Genomic DNA, 22,111 nt, shown 5'->3' with positions numbered 1-22,111 from the left:
AGCTGAAACTCCAAGACTTTGGCCACCTGATGTGAAGAGCTGACTCATTGGAAAAGATCCTGATGCTGGGAAAGATTGAAGGCAGGAGGAGAAGGGGACAACAGAGGATGAGATGTTTGTATAGCATCACTGACTCAATAGACATGAGTTTGGGTGGACTCTGGGAGTTGGTGATGGACAGGGAGGCCTGGCGTGCTGCAGTTCATGGGGTTTCAAAGAGTCAGACACAGCTGAGCGACTGAACTGAACTGAACTGAACTCAAGACACTCTGCCATAATTCAACTGCAAGTCAAGCCAGAGACCCAAACCAAAGCTACCTTGGAATTTCACTCTTCAGAGATCTGTCTTCAGAGCCAAGCAAGTCAACATCTAGAAACAAATTACCAGAGCCATTCAAGACTAGGTGGCAACAATTTGTCACACCCTGGGCCAACTATCACAAGCCTCAGAATCACTGCCTTTCCCCACCTTGTTTCTTGGAGGCCAAGGTGAAATAAAGCATGTGGAAGTCTATACTTCTGACTCAGGATCTGCTTCAAGTCAGGCTAATAATTTCAGTAAAAGACCTAATATGTGCACAGTGGTTTAAATTTTGAAATGTTCCCTGTAGATTATCTCCTTTGATTCCCTCTCAACAACTATTTGAAGTAGGAAAAGCAGGCTATATTTCCCCCCTCTTACAGACTAGGAAACCGAGGCTCTAAAAGAATAATGCCTTACATGATGACACACAGCTAGCACAGGGGACTGCTGGAATTTGAACTGAAGTCTCAAAACTCCTTTTCACAGGTAATCCCATTTGAGGGAACATATCAAAAGAATTGTGAACTTCCCAGGTGGCGGGAGACCAGGGTTTGATCCCTGGGTTGGGAAGATCCCCTGGAGAAAGAAATGGCAACCACTCCAGTACTCTTGCCTGGAAAATCTAATGGATGGAGGAGCCTGGTAGGCTACAGTCCATGGGGTTGCAAAGAGTCGGACACGACTGAGCGACGTCACTTTCACTTTCTTTCACTTCAGGTGGTGCTAATGGTAAAGAACTCGCCTCCCAAAGCAGGAGACATAAGAGATGCAGGTTTGATCCCTGGGTTGGGAAGATCCCCTGGAGGAGGGCATGGCAACCCACTTCAATATTCTTACCTGGAGAATCCCATGGACAGAGTAGCTGGTGGGCTACAGTCCATGGGGTCATAAACAGTCAGACACAATGGAAGCGACTTAGCACAGCGGGCACATCCAAAGGAATTCAAATCAAGGTCTCAACAAGATATTTGTAAGCCTGTGCTCAGAGAGGCATTAGTCTCAATAACCAAAAGGTAGAAGCAGCACAACTGTCCATCAACAGATGAATGGATAAGCATAATGTGTATATAAACACAGCAGAATATTATCATTCAGCCAGAAAAAAGAAGGAAATACCACCAATGGCAACAACATAGATAAACCTGGAGCACATTATGTTAAGGATCATAAGCCAGCCACGGAACGATAAATACTAATGGTTTCGCTTACTTGAGGTCAATTAGCCAAACTCATACAAACAGAAAGCAGAATGGTGGTACCAGAGCTGTGGGGAGTGGGAAAATAGGGAGCTACTCTTTAATGGATACAGACTTTCAGTTTTTCTAGATGAAAAAGTTCTGGAGACCGGTTGCACAATGTGAAAATAGTTAACACTGAAAAAGCGTTAAGATGGTAGATTTTATGTTGTGCATATTTTACCACAATTAAAAATAAACATTAAAAACCTCGCTATACATGACACCACCTTTCCTCTGAAAAGCTGTCAACATGTGCTTAATTAGGACTTTCAAGTAAGCCCCCTGTGAAAATGGTTCATAGAGAAAAGTCTCTCAGCCAACCAAGCAGAAGAGCTAGGAGTCACTGTGATTTAAAGTGAGTTTCAAAAGACAAATGCATAATGTTTTCTATCCAAATTATTTTCCCAATCCACCCTTTAAATCTTCAGGGTTCGGCTGACAAATCTAAAGCCAAGTGCCCGCTGGGGTAAATGGCATGGCTAGGTGCAGTACACAGAGCAAGCAATCAAAGGCTTTAGGTTCCATACTCCTGCTTATTTAGCTCTAGGAGACAGGAGCCCTACAGAATGGGGTTTATACCTGAGCATGACGAAGCACTTGCTCTCCAGGTGCCCTTCTCTGTGCAAACGGAAGTGATCTTTCCTCCAGGGCTCTCAAAGCCCTCTAGACAGACATAGTGAGCCACACTACCCAGTCTGGAGCTGTGATTCCCCTCTAGGATCGCGTGCTGCACTTCTGGAGGGTGGCCACAGTCAATCTCTGCAATAAGAAGGCATTTGTTATGACCCATGACTTCCATCCCATAATTCACCTTTTAGAAATAAACATTCAGCAATGATAGAGTCCAGTCATATGGGATAAGGAAAGACATTAACCCCATCAAATAATTCAACTGCAGACACTTAAAATAAGACTGTTCAGAAGTAAAGAAAACAGAGTTCTCTGAGCTTAATGAAATTTACAAACATGTATGTATAGAAAACATTCTAATTATGAGATTATTTATACTATAGCAAACTCCTTGGTCAATGAAAGAATCCATCTCAGGGTTCTTTTAAATACTAAGATTTTTCTGCTCTCTTTTACTGTGTATCTTCAGGTCATTAACTCCTGAGTAAATAATAATATAACTGTAGATTTTTTTGCCAACTGAAGAGTAAACAAAATACATACAAAATCTCTGAACTTTTTAAAGGAAATTAATGGGGAAAGTTAATTAACATTCAATATAGATGCACTTTTCAAAGCGAAAAAGCCAGCTACATAGAAGGAGACAAACCTGGATTTATACAATGAATATGAAATATCTTCTCTGCAACTCTGACTACTGGAAGACACTGGAATACTTACAGAGAACAATCTGAAGGACAAGGATTATGACATTGCCGTTTTAGACCCAGCCAAACTCTGCCTCATAGAAGAATAAAAGAGTCACTTTCAGGTATTTTACGATTCTTAAAAAATCTACGTGTGTACCTTTTCTGGGAAAAAATTCAAAAATAACTTCAACCCAATAACAAAAGTGAATCAGAATAAATACCCTAAGAAAAGAGAAGGATGGGCCTTTAGAAGAAACACGAGAATGAAACAAGGTGGATGTACAGATAAGTCTCCATAATCATTCAAGTGTGATGTAGAGCTTGACAGACCTAGCGGTAAAGAGTTACTCTCTGGTCACTGCAGATACAAATCCTGAGCAGTTATGGGACCAGAATGAGGTGCTCATTAAAGAAAGCCTCCAACCCTGTCCACCTCTCAATCCCCATGTTTGCCCGCAGAGATTTCTTCCCTTCTCATACATGTTGGCCCGATACAAGACCTCTTGGCCCTCAGCTTATCTTCCCAACATCAGATCTTTCAGCCTGCATACTGGCCCCAAACATTCCAAGATGCTAGTATATTTGTGTGTACATGAGCAACCAACTGAACAGATGGTTAATGTTTCCTAAGACTGCCCAGCCACTGCTGACATCTAAAACAGCCAGTTCAAGACAGGGTTCAGTTACAGCAGAAAATTAGAGGGATCATCAGTGAATAAATTGAGGGTATAGATTTATGTAGGTCTATGGGCTTCCCTGGTGGCTCAAACAGTAAAGAATCTGCCTGCAATGCAGGAGACCCAGGTTCAATCCCTGGGTCAGGAAGATCCCCGAAGGAGGCCATGGCAACCCACTCTTGTGTTCTTGACTGGAAAATCTCATAGACAGGACTTAGCAACTGAGCACAGCATATGGATAATAAAGGTATAAAAGTATAGAAAAAAATTAAATTGACTTTCATCTTGGACATGACCAAAAATAATGGTGGCTTTAGCTGGGACTACGAGATTATTTTTTAACTGATATTAATAGATAAGAAATCAATAGCTTGGTCTCTAGGGACTCAGGTAGATGCCCAGGGATAGGCAGCTTGGACCTAACTCTGTGACTTCCCATCTCAGAGCTATTCAATTCGGACAGTCCCTTGCTACTGCTGCTGCTGCTAAGTCGCTTCAGTCGTGTTCGACTCTGTGCGACCCCATTGACAGCAGCCCGCCAAGCTCCCCCGTCCCTGAGATTCTCCAGGCAAGAATACTGCAGTGGGTTGCCATTTCCTTCTCCAATGCATGAAAGTGAAAAGTGAAAGTGAAGTCGCTCAGTCGTGTCCGACTCTTAGCGACCCCATAGACTGCAGCCCACCAGGCTCCTCCATCCATGGGATTTTCCAGGCAAGAGTACTGGAGTGGGTTGCCATTGCCTTCTCCAGGACAGTCCCTTGGCAAGAGATATTTAGAGAGGATTAAACACATGGTTCTAAACAACAGCTATACAGTCTAAATCACCTAGGGAGCTTTTGAAAAAAAATCACACAATGGAGTGTCTCTCTCTCTCTCACACACACACACACATACACACACATATACAACCATCACCCAGAGACAACTCTTCTGAATGAGTAGTAGTTTGTTGGGTTCTTGGTATCCACATTTCTACTAAGCTGCAAATCTGATCTGTATGCACACTCACAGGTGAAAACCTAAATTAAACAGTGGCATGAATGGCTACCCCTTGACATCACACGCATCCCAAATGGGCCTCAAGTATCTAACATTACTACTTCACAGTAACCCTCCATAGTAGAGATTATTTTTCCCATCTTACAGGTAAAGTGACTTAACATGGTTAAATAAAACATCCAAAGTCACATGGGTAATCGTGTGACAGAAGCCGAATCCACATCCATCAGATTCCTACAACCACTGCCTCTCAGGAGCAGCTCCATCTTTGAAAATCTACAGTATATGCCTCTTTCTATCACCTTCCACCTTGCTCACTTTCTCTCTCCTCAGATTACATGCTTCCTCCCTCAAACCTAGCAAAATCCTTCGCAACGAAGAAACTGCTCCATGACTAATAGAGGGATCCCTTCTTCCTCTGAGCTTTCGTAGCCTGTGTTCATTCATTCACTTACTCATTTATTTATTGAGCACCTAGTATATGTGAGACAGTATGCGATACACTACAGCACTGAACAAAATGTATAAGATCACTCCTCTCAGAGAATGTAGGGATAGAATAATTAGACAAAAAAATAAACCAACAAGGTAATTGCAGATGGTGGCAAATGTTAAGTAGGAGGAAAGACTTTATACATAGAGTGGTCAGGAATGGTTTGAGCTCTCTGAGGAGGTAACATCTGAGTTAGGACCTGAAGGATGAGAATGAGCCTGTCATGCTCAGGACCAGAGGAAGAACATTTCAATCAAGTGAAATAGCCAACGCAAAGACCCTGAGGTGAGAAAGTTCTTGATGTGTTCCAGAAGGAGAAATGCAGCCTGTTGGCTGGAGCACAGTCAGCAAGGAGAAGTGGCATGAGATGACGGTGCAGAGAAGAGCAGAGACGGTCGGTCACAGAGGGCCTTGTAAGCCTTAGGAAAGAGCTTGGAGCTTATGAAAAAGCAGCTGAGCGCCATGCCAGGGTTTTGAACAAGGGAATGAGATAATCTGACTTAGACTTTTAAAAGACCATTCTGAATGTTGCGTAGAGAACAGGAATAAAAGGAGAGGTGGGTCAGGGTCTAGAGCAGAAGTCCAACAGAGAGAGATGAGGTCTTAGATGCACTCGAGAGGTCATGATGGAGATGGAGAGAATGGGATGGATTCCAGATGTATACAGGAAGCAAAACAAGATTCTTGGTGACAGATTAGACGTGAGAATGAGAGAAGAAGTAGAAACAAGGACAATTATTTATCTGGGTCTTCCTTGGTGGTCCAGTGATTAAGAATTCGCCTGCCAATGCAGGGGACACGGGTTCAATCCCCAGTCCAGGAACTAAGATCCCACATGTCATGGGGCAACTAAGCCTGTGTGCCACAATTCCTGAGCCTGTGCTCGAGAGCCTGTGTGTCGCAACTAGTGAGTTCTGCAGGAGCAACTTCTGAAGGCCAAGGGCCCCAGAGCCTGTGCTCCACAACAAGAGAAGCCACAGCAATGAGAAGCCAGGGCACCATGACTAGAGAGTAGCCCCTGCTCGCTGCAACTGGAGAAAGCCCACAGGCCCACAACAAAGGCCCAGTGCAGCCAAAAAGATACTAAATAAATAATTTGTTAAAAGAATGTTTACCCCGTTCATTTGACCTTTATTTCCTGCTTGAGGATTTAGTGGGGTTCTTTTAACGACTATGTCTTCCTAAATACATGAACAGTTCCTAAAGGAAAGAAGCTTTATCTTACAATCTCTTGCATCCTCACAATGCCTACTTACATCTGTATGTTTTACCTAGTAAATAATAAATAGTTGCACTTGGTCCATGGATGGAGGAGCCTGATGGGCTGCAGTCCATGGGGTCGCACAGAGTCGGACACGACTGAAGCGACTTAGCAGCAGCAGCAGCAGCAGCAGCTTGCTACTCGGAGAAGGTGATAGCACCCCACTCCAGTACCCTTGCCTGGAAAATCCCATGGATGGAGGAGCCTGGTAGGCTGCAGTCCATGGGGTCGCTAAGAGTCGGACACGACTGAGCGACTTCACTTTCACTTTCATGCATTGGAGAAGGAAATGGCAACCCACTCCAGTGTTCTTGCCTGGAGGATCCCAGGGACGGCGGAGCCTGGTGAGCTGCCGTCTATGGGGTCGCACAGAGTCGGACACGACTGAAGTGACTTAGCAGCAGCAGCTTGCTACTACTTCATCGTTGTTCAAGATGCAATAAATATTACTTTGGGGCTTACTTTGTAGTCCAGTGGTTAAGAATCCACCTGTCAATGCAGGAGACATGGGTTCGATACCTGATCCGGGAACTAAGATTCCACATGCCTCGGGGCAACTAAGCTCATGTACCACAACTCCCGAAGCCTGCACACCCTAGAGTCCATGCTCACAGCAAGAGAAGCCCGCACACTGCAACTGAGGGAAGCCCCTGCTCTCCACAACTAGAGAAAGCCCCAGCATGGAACCAAGGCCCAGCGCAGCCAAAAATTAAAAAAAGAAACCTTTTTCTAAATGTTACGTTGATATGACCAGAGCCCCGGAGGAAGGAAAAACACATTAGTAAATTGTAAGTACCAATAACAAGACAGGAGCACATCACCTCTATATTTTTTTATCTAACAGAGGTAACTCACACCTACCAAATATCAAGTAGATGAAAGCTGAGAAAAAGGCCCACGAAAACTATCATTCTTTTAACGGTGAATTCTGAGAATGCTTTTTAAACCGCAATAGTTTTAATCAAAAATTTTAATAATTTTAAAACAATAGCGTGCACCAAAATTCAACTAAACATAAAGTAGTCTCTTCCATATACACAGTCTTATTTATTTCTCATGGAAAACCCTACTGCAAGGTAAATGTCTTATTCTCACATAGGTTACAGATACAAAAATGGAGGTCTGAAGAGTTTAAGTCACATTCAAAAGATACTTCACTATTAAAAGACAGAGCCAGTATTCAAAGCACGGTTTTTGTGATTCTGAAATCCAGGTTCATTCAATCCAGGCAGCCTCACACTGAAGGGGTTCACTCTAGGCTCTGACTTTATAGGTTAACCAAAACCTCAGAAGAAAAAGTTGCATGAAAAAGCATTTAAATCAGTCCAGAATGGTTCTATGACAATTCCCTCTATTTAACCATAGCAAGAGAGTGGCTGGAAATGGATTTCCCCTGCCACTGTACTCACCCTGAAACCTTCTTGGTACTGATATTTAACCCTGGGTCTGGCCCAGGTCTTGTATGGAACATAAGCCCATCGTAGATATTTGCATCATGCTGAGATGGTGGCCACTTCCACTTCTGCTCAGGCCAAATGGGACCCAAGAAAGCCAGTGGCCCCGATTAAGACATATTCAAAAATCAACCCAACAGAGGTTACAATTGATAATAAAACTAGCACTGTCACAAGGAAAGAAGCCATTTAAAAACACTTAACATCCAAAGGAAAGAAAAAACTGAGCTGCACAAATGTTGTGTCACATATGCATAGGGGTGTTCATTAAAGCACACGTATCTCTGGGTAATTATACTGAATCCGCATCAGGAATCCAGTCATCTAATTATGAATGTGGCTGGGAATTTCTCCTTAGTATCCTATTATCTGTGATTTTATTCAAACAATCAACTTCAAAATAGGTCTTCCTGGGGGAAAACGTGTTATGCCAGTTTCAAAGATCACATTGATATTGTAACTCTGTTTCATATCTTGAAGGTAAAAATGCTTATCCACCCTTTAATATTCTACCCAAGAAAATGGTCCAAAAGGAAATTTGTTTGATGAAAGGTATAGGCAATTTATGCCATCTAATCAACAACTTACTGTATCAGCAATAACTGTTGTTTATTATGCTGCTGCTGCTGCTAAGTCACTTCAGTCGTGTCTGACTCTGTGCGACCCCATAGATGGCAGCCCACCAGGCTCCCCTGTCCCTGGGATTCTCCAGGCAAGAACACTGGAGTGGGTTGCCATTTCCTTCTCCAATGCATGAAAGTGGAAAGTGAAAACTGAAAGTGAAGTCACTCAGTCGTATCCGACTACACATCAGCAAATAATGTGATTGACGATAGCAATAACAGTGTAATATAAGGCTTAATTTAAGACTGTTTTAGAGATCAATAAATACCAAGCTGAGAAAGAAAAAAAAAATGACCAATAATGTCCACAAATTGAGTCAGACATCTTGCCAAATGCTGAGGGAATGAATGATTGACCTATTCTACTTATTAATATTGACCCCCCCAAAAAAAGAAAAACCTTTTTTACTTTTTCCTTCCCAGAAAAATAAATCTTTCTTCTTCCCAGAAAAATAAACTACTAAATGAAAAACTAGAGCTAAAGGGCAGCTACAGGGAGGAAAATGAAAGAAAATCACATTAAAGTCAATTTTCGCATTTACCCAACAATAAGTCCCTTACTGTGCCTGAGTACCAAATCAGGGACTTTCCAGGTGGCGCTAGTGGTAAAGAATCTGCCTACTATTGCAGGAAACTAAGAGACAGGGATTCAATCCCTGGGTTGGGAAGATCCCTTGGAGGAGAGCGTGGCAACCCACTCCAGTATCCTTGCCTAGAGAATCCGTGGACAGAGAAGCTTTGTGGGCTACTGCTGCTAAGTCACTTCAGTTGTGTCCGACTCTGTGCGACCCCATAGACGGCAGCCCAACAGGCTCCCCCGTCCCTGGGATTCTCCAGGCAAGAACACTGGACTGGGTTGCCATTTCCTTCTCCAATGCATGAAAGTGAAAAGTGAAAGTGAAGTCGCTCAGTCGTGTCCGACCCTCAGTGACCCCATGGACTGCAGCCCTCCAGGCTTCTCCGTCCATGGGCTACAGTCCATAGCAAAGACTCAGACATGACTGAGCAACTAAGCACGCAGCATGCGGTATCAAATCAGAAGCTTTATAACACATGGAAATTAGTGTAACATGGTAGGTTGTAAGGGCCCGAACAGTCTAGGTAGGTGAATGCCAGAGTCTACACTACATTCACGCTCTAGATCAGATAATTCAGCTCTTACACCTATAATCTTCATTTGTAAAAATGTTCTCTTCCCCTCTTAACAGTAAGCTCTTTGTGAGCTATATCTATATCCTATATATTTAGAATATCCCCTAAAGTCATGTGAGCTATTAATATTATTATGAGCATTAATTTTGGTGAAGTTTAGCGGGTTCCAGAATCTTCCTGTTAACAGTTTTCAGCAGTTAGCTCTGGTTTTACTGCTCTCTCAGGAGAAGGTGAAGCACACTCCACCATCTTGAACCAGAACTCTGGTGAAGTTTATATGTAAGAAATACAAATGTAGCCTTATGACAAAGTTTCACCCACTTTATGACATGTTCTGAATCTGGCCAAATATAGTTAATTCAGGATCACTTGGGCATTAAACTACATACATATTTGATACGGGGGTTGAAATCTTAACACTGCAATATGAGACAACTTGAATTCAGAAAATCATATCACAATCATCCAAGGGAAATAGGAAGGTTACATAATTCCATGAAGTACATTCTTATAAGCAGCTTATGAACTGCTGTCACTGAACTCATTAGTACCAAAAAGCCTACCTGCCCTTAAGATGGTAGAAAGAAAAAAATTACTTTTTCGTGGATTTTGTATTCTGAAGTCCCCCATGAACTTTAACCTCAATACTTTTTCTTCAGATCATATCCACAGATCATTTGGAGGGAAAAGAAAATTTTCCATTTCACATAAAAACACTTATTGTCAACAAACAGTGTTCAATATGGTAGTGTTCAGGTAGAATCTGAACACTTCAGAAACATCAGAGGAGGTGATAGGGTAGGTAAAAGCGTGAGTGCTGGAAGGAAAATGAAAAAGTTTATCAGTATATTTCTCATAGAGATCTTCCATTTGTAGGTTTAAATGGTTTTTGATGCTTTGAGGTAGCTGCATAACAATCTTTTTTCAAAAAATGACACTAAAACTGTTCTAGCTGTAAATAGAACACATGAATCAAAAACCAATAAATAAGGTAAAGTGAAAGCTAAAAAATGTTAGACTTTCCCATTTTATGGTAGGATGTTTCAGAAAGACCTAGAATTTTTGTTAGAAAAACTACCAGCCACTCCTGTCTAGATTATGACTCTCATATTCTGATGGCAAACACTTACCCAGCAGCTACTCTGCATCAAGCACAATGCCAAACACTTTTACTCATTATCTCCTTAAAATGTCATAATAACTCTAGGGTGACAATAATTTCTCCCCCTTCGACAGAAGGCAACCGGAGTTTGGAGAAGTTTAGAGGTGGTGATGGAACCACTGAGCAGCTTAGCCAAAACTCACACAAGCCTTTCTGATTCTAGAGTTCATGTTTCATCACCCTGAGTCTTATAACCAATGTCATCATTCAGTTTATACACTCACGTGACTCCAAACATTTGTAAGTGATATGTTTAACGGCATTTACTTGGCAAAAGGATCACACAAGAGATTTGTTGCAGGCAGCCAGTAAGTCAAGACAGTTTTTAAAGGTCAGTAGGGAGACTTCCTTCGTGCTCCAGTTGAGAGTCTGCCTGCCAATGCAGGGAACATGGGCTCGATCCCTGGTCCAGAAAGATGCCACGTGCTGTGGGGCAGCCAAGCCTGTGTGCCACAGCTATTGAACCTGTGCTCTAGAGCCCTCAAGCGGCAACTAGGAGCCCACACGCCACAGATACTGAAGCCTGTGCACCCTAGGGACTATGCTCTGCAACAGAAGAAGCCACCTCAGTGAGAAGCCTGTGCACGGCAGTGAAGAGTAGCTCCTGCTCGCTGCAACTAGAGAAAGCCTGCAGGCAGCAACGAAGATCCAGTCATAAATAAGTTAATTAATTTTAAAAATTTAAATAATTTTTTTTAATTGGCTTCCCTGGTGGATCAGACAGTCAAGAATCTGCCTGCAATGTGGGAGACCTGGGTTCAATCCCTGGGTTGGGAAGATCCCTTGGCGGAGAGGATGGCTATCCACTCCGTATTCTTGTCTGGAGAATTCCATGGAGAGAGGAGCCTGGCAGGCTACAGTCCATGAGGTTGCAAAGAGTCGAACACGACTGAGTGACTAACACTACTTTAAAAAAATAAATTAATTTAAAAAAAAAAGATCATTATGTAGTGAGCTCCCAGAAAATCAGTTTCAAAGGAGCAAAAACTCCCATCACCGGGAACACAGATGCTAAACACAAATAAGCGTGCGACCACGCCTCCGTCTCTCACCCAGGCAGAGACATCAGGAGCTGATCTCAGCACTCTTCCCTGCTAAGTCTGGGTGTGGTCCCAGAATCCTCACACACTACTAAAAATTCAGACAGCAGTGCAATGAAACTTGTCCGCCACTCCTCCCCTGAATGCACTCATTTGTATTCCAACTTATGCCAAAGCTTTTTCAAACCCTCCCCAACTGTGTAGAGATGAGATTGGGCTCCACGAAGAAAATCTTAAAAGATGAAGAGTTGACTCAGCAACAACACACATCCCTCTGGGTGGGTTCAAAACCACACTGGGAAGGAAGGTAAGTTTGCCCTAGTGTCTCTCCTTCTAGAGCCCTCCAGCCTTTCACCATTGCCTCCCACCTCCAGGGCTCACAAAGGCTTGCTTCTGTATGGAATTTGCCTTCTGGAAAGGTGCTTTGGGTTTTCAACTTGATATCTAAGCTGGTGACATAAGGTAAGTCACTTCCTTGTTCTGGTTCTTAATGGGAAATGATACCCATTATTAGTTGTAAATGGAATATTTATGAAATGGGAAATAAAGCCAAACTAGTTCCCTTATGGTTCAGCTGGTAAATAATCTGCCTACAATGTGGGAGACTTGGGTTCAATCCCTGGGTTAGGAAGATCCCTTGGAGCAGGGAAATGCTACCCACTCCAGTATTCTGGCCTGGAGAATTCAACGGACCATGGGGTTATAGTCCATGGGGTCACAAAGAGTTGGACATGACTGAGCGACTTTCACTAAAAAAGAACAGTAACCACCTCAGAAGGCATTTCTAAAAAGCAAACCAAACAATGTTTAAGGAAAACCTTGTAAACCTTCAAGCTCCGGCTCTGCTGTTAGTAGACTTGAGAAACCACATCCCACCTTTGTTAACCAACTCAAAGAAGAAACCCTGCCTCAGCAATCAGCCCACAGGATTGTGCCATCCATCCTGGAGGGCCACATGTGTGGAGATGGGGAAACCAAGAGTCAGCCCCAGAGCCTTGTTTGGGGGTTATCAAAACACAGAAATGTCATGCCAGGTGAGAAGCAGGCACGAAGGTGCAGAAGACAGAGTAAGAAGGTGTGGAATCAGGAAAAGAGGAGACCAGGCTTTCAGCAAGGCTTGGCCACAGGATAAGCTGGGACGCAGTTCAGAAGTCAAGTCCACTATGCCTGCCATCATCTCTGCCACCTTTTGGGGGAGGTTTGGGGTGCTTCCACAGGCCTTAAGTATGCCAGGCACTGTGCCAGGAGGCAGAGAGACGATACTGAAGAAGATACGTGCTTGATGTCCCCCCAGACTGATTTTTCACCAGTCTGTCCCATAAAAATAATAATAAGCAACACAGTTACATCCTAAGCAAGAGGATGTCAGAGATGACATCAAAGCTGAAATTTGAAAGATGAAAAGGAGCTTGCTGTGCAAAAAGTACATAGCCTCCCTCAACAGATGAATGAAGAAATTAAATGTGGTGTATACATACAATAGAAAATTATTCAGCCTGAAAAAGGAATGATGTTCTTCGAAAGGTACAAACTCCCAGTTACATAAAATAATAAGTACTTGGCATGCAATGTACAAAGTGATAAATTGACACTGCTATACATTATATATGAAAATTGTTGAGAGTAAATCCGAAAAGTTCTCATCACAAGGAAAAAGGCTATCATTTTTCTATTTCTTGTTTTTAAATGGAAACATCCAGTGTGTAGCTTCTAAGTATTCATTTAGCTGACCTGTGAGATCTTAGTTTTCCGATGAGAGCTCAAACCTGGGCTGCCTGTGGTGGAAGTGCAGAGTCCTAACCATTGGACCACCAGGGACTTGCCCGCATTTTCTATTTTTTTAATGTTGTATCTGTGTGTGACGATGAATTGGCACTAAATTCACAGCGATAATCATTTCATGATGTGGTGTATGTAAGTCAAATCATTATGCTGCACACCCTAAATTTATACAGTGATGCATGTTAATCACTTCTCAATGAAACTAAAAGGGAAAAAAACGAATGAAGTTTTATACATGCTGTAACATGGATGAACCTTGAGAATATTATGTTAAGTCAAATAAGCCAGACATAAAAAGACAAGTATTGCATGAGTCCACACATGCGAGGTAACTATAATACAAATTCACAGGGACAGAAAGTAGAAGAGAGAGAAGGAATGGGGGATTCTTTTTTAATGGGTACAGAGTTTCTGTTTTGGATGATGCAAACGGACAGCAGTGATTCATGCAACTCTGTGAATACACTTTATGCCACTGAACTGTACGTTTATAGATGGCTTATAAATGGCTAAAACGGTGAACTTTATACTATGTGTGGTCTACCACAATAACAATGTTTTAAAGCAGATTGGCAATTATTTCAAGTAGAGAGAAAAGGCCTTGAAGCTGATAAGAGACATACTGGTTGGGAGAGAATATTGGGAGATGTAACCTGTACAGAAACACAAAAGGACCTGACCCATGTTGGCTTCAAAATCCATGGTTATGGAACTTCCCTGGTGGTCCAAAGGCTAAGACTCTGCGCTCCCAGTACAAGGAGCCTGGGTTTGATCCCCAGTCAGGGAACTAGATCCTGCATGCCACAACTAAGAACCCATACAGCCAAATAGATAAATTAAACAAATATTTTTTTTAAAAACCCATGGTTAGGAGTTAGGATCTGACTCTAGGTGCAGTGGCCATTTCACTGTTTTTAGAGGAGTTTTAAGCAAGAAGGAGCAAGCATAGAAGATTCTTGCTTAAGATTAAGTGGATTCTTAAGGGACTGTTCAGTACCAGACACACTCTGGTGAGCACTCCAGCCTGCAAGGAAGATAAGGCCCCCAAAATGATGGGAACAAACCTGGATGGTCCCAGAACCCTCAACTGGCCCACCTACGCTGCTAACCACTGTCACTACCCAAACGGAAGAATGCAAATGCCACCTCATCCTTGACCCACCCATCTCTCCGTCTGAACTCTCTAAGGTTTTACCCATTTTTCTTACGTGATACTTGAGAATTCACACTTATAGAACAGTTCATGGTGTATCTGGTTTTTCTCCTTCTAGATTCCAGACTTGCCTAGTCACAGGATCTATCAGGTACAGCATCAGAGCTGGACTCTGGATTTGTTGCTAATGATAATGTGGTTAAAGTGACTCCCTCACCTTGCTCTTGGCTTGGCTGAATTTTTTAAAACTCAAATTCTTTAAGCTGTCACTTAGAACTGGCACCTTTTCCGAAAATTAAAAAAAAAAAAATAGTAATAGCAAAATAAGAGCTATGACAAACCTAGACAGCCTATTAAAAAGCAGAGACATCACTTTGCCAATGAAGGTCTGTCCAGTCAAAGCTACGGTTTTACCAGTAGTTGTGTACAGGTGTCAAGGGTTGGACCAGAAAGAAGGTTGAGCACTGAAGAATTGATACTTTAGGACTGTGGTGCTGAGAAGACTCTTAAAAATCCCTTGGACAGCAGGGAGATCAAATCAGTCAATCCTAAGGGAAATCAACCCCAAATATTTTCTGGAAGGACTAATGCTGAAGCTGAAGCTCCAATACCTTGGCCACCTGATATGAAGAGCCGACTCACTGGAAAAGACCTTAATGCTGGGAAAGATGGAGGGCAGGAGAAGGGGGCAATAAACGATGAAGTGGTTGGATGGCATCACCAACTCAATGGACATGAATTTAGCAAACTCTGGGAGACACTGAAGGACAGGGAAGCCTGACTTGCTGCAGTCCATGGGGTGGCAAAGAGTCAGACATGACTTAGAAACTGAACAACAAAGGAAATGCAAGCTAGAGATTGTCTTCTCCAGAGAGATGCTGGAAATGTGTGATGCACGTTTCCACAAAGTCTTACCTATTTTGGAAGGTGTCATTTTCCCTTCCATCATCCACTTCTGAGGCCTGCTTGAACAGGGAACTTATGTCACAGCCTCCCTCCATCCCCCCTCACCAAAGCAGCAGCAGAGCCTCCAGTAATTGGGAGAAGGCAAACAGCAGGATCCGCCAACTGTGCCTTCTCTGGTGGGGAAGTCCATCCTCAGACACACACGCTGCCATCTGGACCACACAGCTGCTCCTTTCATAAGTACCTGCTCTTCAGCATCCAAGTTCACAGTTTGCTAGTGTTTTCAGCGGAATTCCCAATTCCTGTGGCTTCATAACGCTCAACTAAAAATACAGTGCCGGCTGGCACAGGGCCCAGATTCTGGAGCCCCAAAGAAGACTGAAGAAGGATAAATATGAAGGTGTGAGCTTAGAGAGAAAGCGTAGCAGGGAGAAGCCGGTGGCCATGTGGTGACACGGGGGAGGGTGTCAGCAAGCACAGGGAACAGTTATAACCGGAGGGAAGAAAGAAATGAAGACCTGCTAAGTGACAGTTCTTTGGGGAATGGAACAAGCACTCTTCTCTAAATTAACTTTCTACATTCTCAGTTCAATAATCTGGATGATGACTGATTTTCAAAGTAATATGAATTGTCTTATATAAAGTTTCTTACTTAAATCTCTAGGGAGTTCTTTGACATGCATTATGGCACATTTTAATCTCAGTTCTGTATTTTAATTGATCCACAGAAAGACAATGTGAGAACTAAAATGTACTTTTAGAATTCCTTAACCCCCAGGATGACAATTATCAGAATGCTATCAGAGCCTGAATCGCAAATCAGAATATCAAAAGGATTAATTTAGCCAAGCCCATCGCTGAGGTTTCTCAGATACACAATAACTTCCATGAAAATTGCTTTATTTTCTTTTTTCCAAAATGGAAACAACTTTGTTACTTTGTCTAATACGTAAAAAAAAAATTCCTTCAATAACATTTTCGGGGTTTGTTTTGCTTTGTTTTTGCTGCACCCTATGGCATCCAGGGGGCGTTCCTGGTGACTTAGACAGTAAAGAACTCGCCTGCAATATGGGAGACCTGGGTTTGATCCCTGGGTTGGAAAGATCCCCTGGAGGATGGCATGGCAACCCACTCCAGTATTCTTGCCTGGAGAATCCCCATTGACAGAGGAGACTGGAGGGCTACAGTCCATGGGGTCACACAGAGTTGGACAGGACTGAGCAACTAAGCACAGCAGCATGGAATACAGGAGCTTGGTTCGCCCACCAGGGACCAAACCCGTGCCCCTTGCAGTGGAAGTGAGGAGTCCTAACCACTGGATCACCAGGGAATTCCTCTGCACAGTTAACGTTTTAATGCATAGCTTTCAAACTTTTTCATAAATGTGTATATGTGAAAATTTTCAAAATTAAGGGCATATTATTCATATGGTTTGTAATTCAGTAATATACTGTTAATATACCTATGTCAGTAAACATTCTTTTCAACATATTAGCTTCAGAATAGTCCAGCTCATGTATATGCTATGATTTATTTGACTAATTTCTTTCTTTATCGATAGACATTTGAAACCGTCTCCAATATTTCAGTAGTATAACACATATAACTACAGGAAATCAAAAAGTAAGTGAGTATAAAGTAAGTGAGTGCCTTACCCTTCTCTCTGCAAATAAATTTGAAATTGATGATGTTTTTAAGAACATGTAAATTACCAAAATGAATGTCAAAAGGAATAGGAAACTTAAACAGGACCAGTAAGTATTCATTTTCTTTTTTAATATCCCAAGGACTACCTCTCCCCAAGTACCACATCCAGATGGTTTTCCAGGTGAAATCTTCAAAAATCCTGTTTATTGTATTCCAGATAATACAGAAAGAAGGAAATGCTTTCACTTTCTTTTCTCAAAATTTAGAATAACATTAATAACTATACCACCAAAGATAGCATAGAAAAGAAAATAGACCAATCTTACTTATGAATATCAATGCAAGAATTTTAGATACTATTTAGGAAATATAATCCAGACTGAAAGAATAAAATACCAAAGACCCAGAAGAATCCATTCCAGCAACTAGTATTGATCATTATTAGGAAATTTAATAATATAAACCAACATATAACTGGTTGAAAGGAGAAAAGTATACATGATCACCTTAATACATGCTTGGACTTCCCTGGTGGCTCAGACGGTAAAGCGTCTGTCTACAATGCGGGAGACCCAGGTTCGATCCCTGGGTTGGGAAGATCCCCTGGAGAAGGAAATGGCAATCTACTCCAGGACTATTGCCTGGAAAATCCCATGGACAGAGGAGCCTGGTAGGCTACAGCCCATGGGGTCGCAAAAGAGTCGGACAGGACTGAGCAACTTCACTTTCACTTTCACTTTAATACATGCTTAAAAGACATGATAAAAATAATACAAATCCCAGTAAAAAATGGAAATAGATGAATACTTCCTTAATATTATGTATATATAGCCAAAAACTGGTAAAATGATGAAGACAAAAGTAGAAAACAAACCAGAAGCCAACAGCATCACAAAAACAGGAGTGATTAAGCATACAACCTCAGAAACTAGAATTTTGAGTTCAAATGTCAGCTCTATCACTAGTTCAATAACCTTAAACAAATTACTTAACTTTTCCATGCCTCAGTTTTTCCATCTGTAAAGTGTGATAATAATAGCACACATTCATAGGGATATTGTAAGGACTGAATGAGTGCTTAGAACAGAACTTAGCACATAGCTCTCTATCAGTGTACATAAAAACATAACTAGATGTCGGTAACATCAGAAAGCCAGAATCATGACTGATTATGAAATATTCAAACCACTCCCATGAAAGTCAGGAATAAGGAAAGAAAGTTCAAAGTCAATACTAATACTTAAACTTTTGCTCTGAAAACACTAGCTAAGTGGTCAGTTAGGAGAAAAACATGACTATTATAAACATGGGAAAATGAAAGATGGAATTATCATCATTAGCAGATGATATTATTCCTTTAAAAACCAAGAGAATCAACTGAAAACCTAGTAGAAACAACAAGAAATTATTGGATTTATTTACTTCATTCATTATCCCAAAAAGAGATTTAGAGAGAAATAGGAAAACAGCCTCCAGATGCTGTAAGCTGGGAAGCTGGACCTTCGGAAAACTCACCTTGGCAGTTTAATTTGGGGGAGTCCCATGTGCCCATGGCCGTGCAGCTGGAAACTGTATCTTCTGAGTCACTGAAGAATCCTTCTTTGCAAGCATAATGAACCTGACTGCCAAGCCTAGAGGTATAATTTCCTATGATATAGCCACCTGGAATCTCAGGAGGGGTCCCACAGTCTATTTCTGAAAATAAATTAATGTCAAACTTGTTACTATATGAACGTATATTTTCAAAATACATAATCTCTTTCCATCTTTATTTTTTCCTCTCTTCCCTTACATATACACACGCGAGTCACATTTTAAAATAGACTGACTCATTTCTACAAGACTTCTGGGCACGTTTCCAACGAGTGTCTCTATTCAATCGTCTGGTCTTCCACAAGTAACAGCACAAAACTGAAAGGATCTGGCAATCAGCTCTCACTAATTTACACTAACTAAAGATAAGCCCATGGGCTTCCCTGGTGACTCAGGGGTAAAGAACCCACCGGCCAATGAAGGAGACGTGAGTTCGATCCCTGAGTTGGGAAGATCCCCTGAAGAAGGAAATGGTAACCCACTCCAGTATCCTTATCTGGGCTACAGTCAACGGGGTTACACAAAAGTCAGACATGACTTAGGGACTAAACAACAATGAAGAGAAGCCTAGCCCAACAAAGTATAACTTTCGTTTTGCACAATATCCTAAAATATATAAGCCTTTATAACTTCCTTGGTAACTTTTGAGATGCTGGTCCTTACCAGATTAGCTGTGTTTACTATCTAATATAATGGTTAATATCTGAATATCTATTGACTACAAAAATCCCTAAAGTTTTTTTTAACTTTAATATAGCCCCCTCTATCATGACTTATTTAATTTTATAGGTTATAAATATGCAAAACACAAATCCCCACCAACATCCTCAACACAGACCCATTGACTTAGGCTCAGAGCAGGAGAGTCATCAATAGACTCTCACCTTCGGATGCTGCATTCTTTGGCAGGAACCCACCTGTGCATAACGTGGCATCTCTGGTTGGATGGAAAGGCACAGGTCCACCTTTTGGCAAGTATCCATCCATACAGTAGCATTCATAGCTCCCATGAGTGTTCACACACCGCCCTCCATACCTGCATCGGCTGGAAACCTCACACTCATCTATGTCTTGAGACCCATACAAGAAGGGAGAGAAAAACAAAAAGGAGAAGAGGGTTGGACATTGTGATAGCCATTTCTTCTTTGTGCTGGGGGATTTAACTTTTCATTTTGTGTTGGGGTTAAGCCGATTACCAGTGTTGCAATAGTTTCGAGTGAACAGAGAAGGAACTCGCCCATACATATACTCGTATCCACTCTCCCCCAAACTCCCCTCCCATCCAGGCTGCCACATACACTGAGCAGAGTTCCCTGTACTGAACAGTAGGTCCTTGGCAGTGTGTACATGTCCATCCCAAACTCCCAAACTATCCCCTTCCCTACCCCCCAGCAACCATAAGGTTATTCTGAAAGTTTGTGAGTCTCTGTTTTATAAGTTCATTTATACCATTTTTTTTAGATTCCACATATTCAGGATGTTGTGTGCTATTTCTCCTTTTCTGTCTGACTTACTTCACTCAGTGTAACAATCTCCAGGTCCACCCACGTTGCTGCAAATGGCTTTATTTTGTTCTTTTTAACGGCTGAGTAATATTCCATTGTATAAACATGGCACATCTCCTTTATCCATTCTTCCTGATAGCCACTTCTCACATTCTCAATCTACACTTTTAAGTAGATGCATTTGTTTGTAACTGTATCACAAATTTGTTGTACTCCTTAAGAGTTCTTCTCCTGTGTCCATATCATAGGCACCAACAGGTGCTCAATAAATATTTGTCAATGTGTTCTGAAAATTTATAAAAGCCAACAACTATTACCAACTCTCTTGACAAACCAACAAAATGAACCTGAATAAGTATGGTAAAAAAAATAAATTACTATAAAATAAGGCTGGCATCAACTTCATGTTAAAATATCTGAAGAACTCCTAATACAAAACAGCTTAGACCAGAGTGAAAAAGGTTTCATGAGCATAAGGCAAGAAGAAAAGAAGCTACTTAGAAGGGTCTCACTAATTTTACCAAGCCCAGAAGTGCTTAAAACAGCCTTCAAGAAGGATAAGACATGTTTCTTAGCAGACTTTTCCCTTTGACTAAAGATTGCCAGTGGTAGCAGGTGCAGGAGTAAAAACCACACAATCATTCAGAGGCTGAAAAAAAGAAATCTTTCTGCAAGTTAGCAGTTTTTCCCCTCAGACTTGGCTTACTGAACAAAATTTAAAGCTTTAGAAACTCCATCAGAGCCACAGACACACCTATTTCACTTAGAGAAAGAAAAGTACCTTAAGTAAAAGGGGACTTTTTCCAAGAACTATCAGGGGGACAGAGGACAGAAGGGGCAGTGTGACTGAAGAAAGTCTGATTGTTCCCAGACTCTGGGATTTCAAAGACCTGTGATTTTGGAAGAACTGATATTGTTGTTGATGTTGTTGTTGTTGTTCAATTACTAAGTCCTGTCCAACTCTTTGCAACCCCGTGGACTTCTAGGCTCCTCTGTCTTCCATTATCTCTCAAAGTTTGCTCAAATTCATGTCCATTGAGGCAATGATGCTATCTAATCATCTCATCCTCTGTTGCCCCCTTCTCTTTTTGCCTTCAGTCTTTCCCATCATCAGAGTCTTTTCCAATGAGTCAGCTCTTTACATCTGGTGGCCAAAGTACTGGAGCATCAGCTTCAGCATCAGTCCTCGCAATGAATATTCAGGACTGATTTCCTTTAGAATTGACTGGCTTGATCTCCTTGTAGTCCAAGGAACTCTCAAGAGTCTTCTCCAGCACCACAATTCAAAAGCATCAATTCTTTAGCACTCAGCCTTTTTCATGGTCCAATTCCCACATCCATACATGAACTACTGGAAAAACCATAGCTTTGACTAGACGGACCTTTGTCAGCAAAGTGATATCTCTGCTTTTTAATATATTGTCTAGGTTTGTCATAGCTTTTTTTCCCCAGGAGTAAAATTCTTTTAATTTCATGATTGCAGTCACTGTATGCAATAATTTGGGAGCCCAAGAAAATAAAATCTGTCACTGCTTCCACTTTTTCCCTTTCTATTTATCATGAAGTGATGGGACTGGCTACCAAGATCTTAGTGTTTGAATACTGAGTTTTAAGCCAGCTTTTTCACTTTCCTCTTTCACCCTCATCAAGTGGCTCTTTAATTCCTCTTCTCTTTGTGCCATTAGAGTTGGTATCTTCTTCATATCTGATGTTGTTGATATTTCTCCTGGCAATCTTGATTCCAGCTTGTGCTTCATCCAGCCTGGCATTTTGCATGATGTACTCTGCATAGTAGTTAAATAG

The 22,111-nt window shown here is 41.7% G+C and overlaps 1 protein-coding gene across 7 annotated transcripts in view; it reads right to left on the bottom strand.

Annotated features, from left to right (window-relative positions):
- Positions 1-22,111, bottom strand: part of SUSD1 (sushi domain containing 1) — a 135,445-nt gene that overhangs the window by 86,423 nt on the left and 26,911 nt on the right. For all 7 annotated transcript variants that reach the window (XR_009599115.1, XM_012113334.5, XM_060408913.1 and 4 more), the window contains 3 exons: positions 19,721-19,873; positions 18,726-18,905; positions 2,122-2,301 (listed from right to left, as the gene is read on the bottom strand). Coding sequence is in view for 6 of the 7 variants with exons in the window: in XM_012113334.5 (XP_011968724.3) it covers positions 2,122-2,301; positions 18,726-18,905; positions 19,721-19,873 (513 nt within the window). In the remaining variant the exon portion in view is untranslated. The remainder of the gene's footprint in view (positions 1-2,121; positions 2,302-18,725; positions 18,906-19,720; positions 19,874-22,111) is intronic.

The sequence above is a fragment of the Ovis aries genome, chromosome 2, assembly GCF_016772045.2.
Source record: "Ovis aries strain OAR_USU_Benz2616 breed Rambouillet chromosome 2, ARS-UI_Ramb_v3.0, whole genome shotgun sequence".
In the NCBI taxonomy this organism is placed as follows: domain Eukaryota; kingdom Metazoa; phylum Chordata; class Mammalia; order Artiodactyla; family Bovidae; genus Ovis; species Ovis aries.
This window is presented reverse-complemented; position numbering and strand designations above follow the sequence as displayed.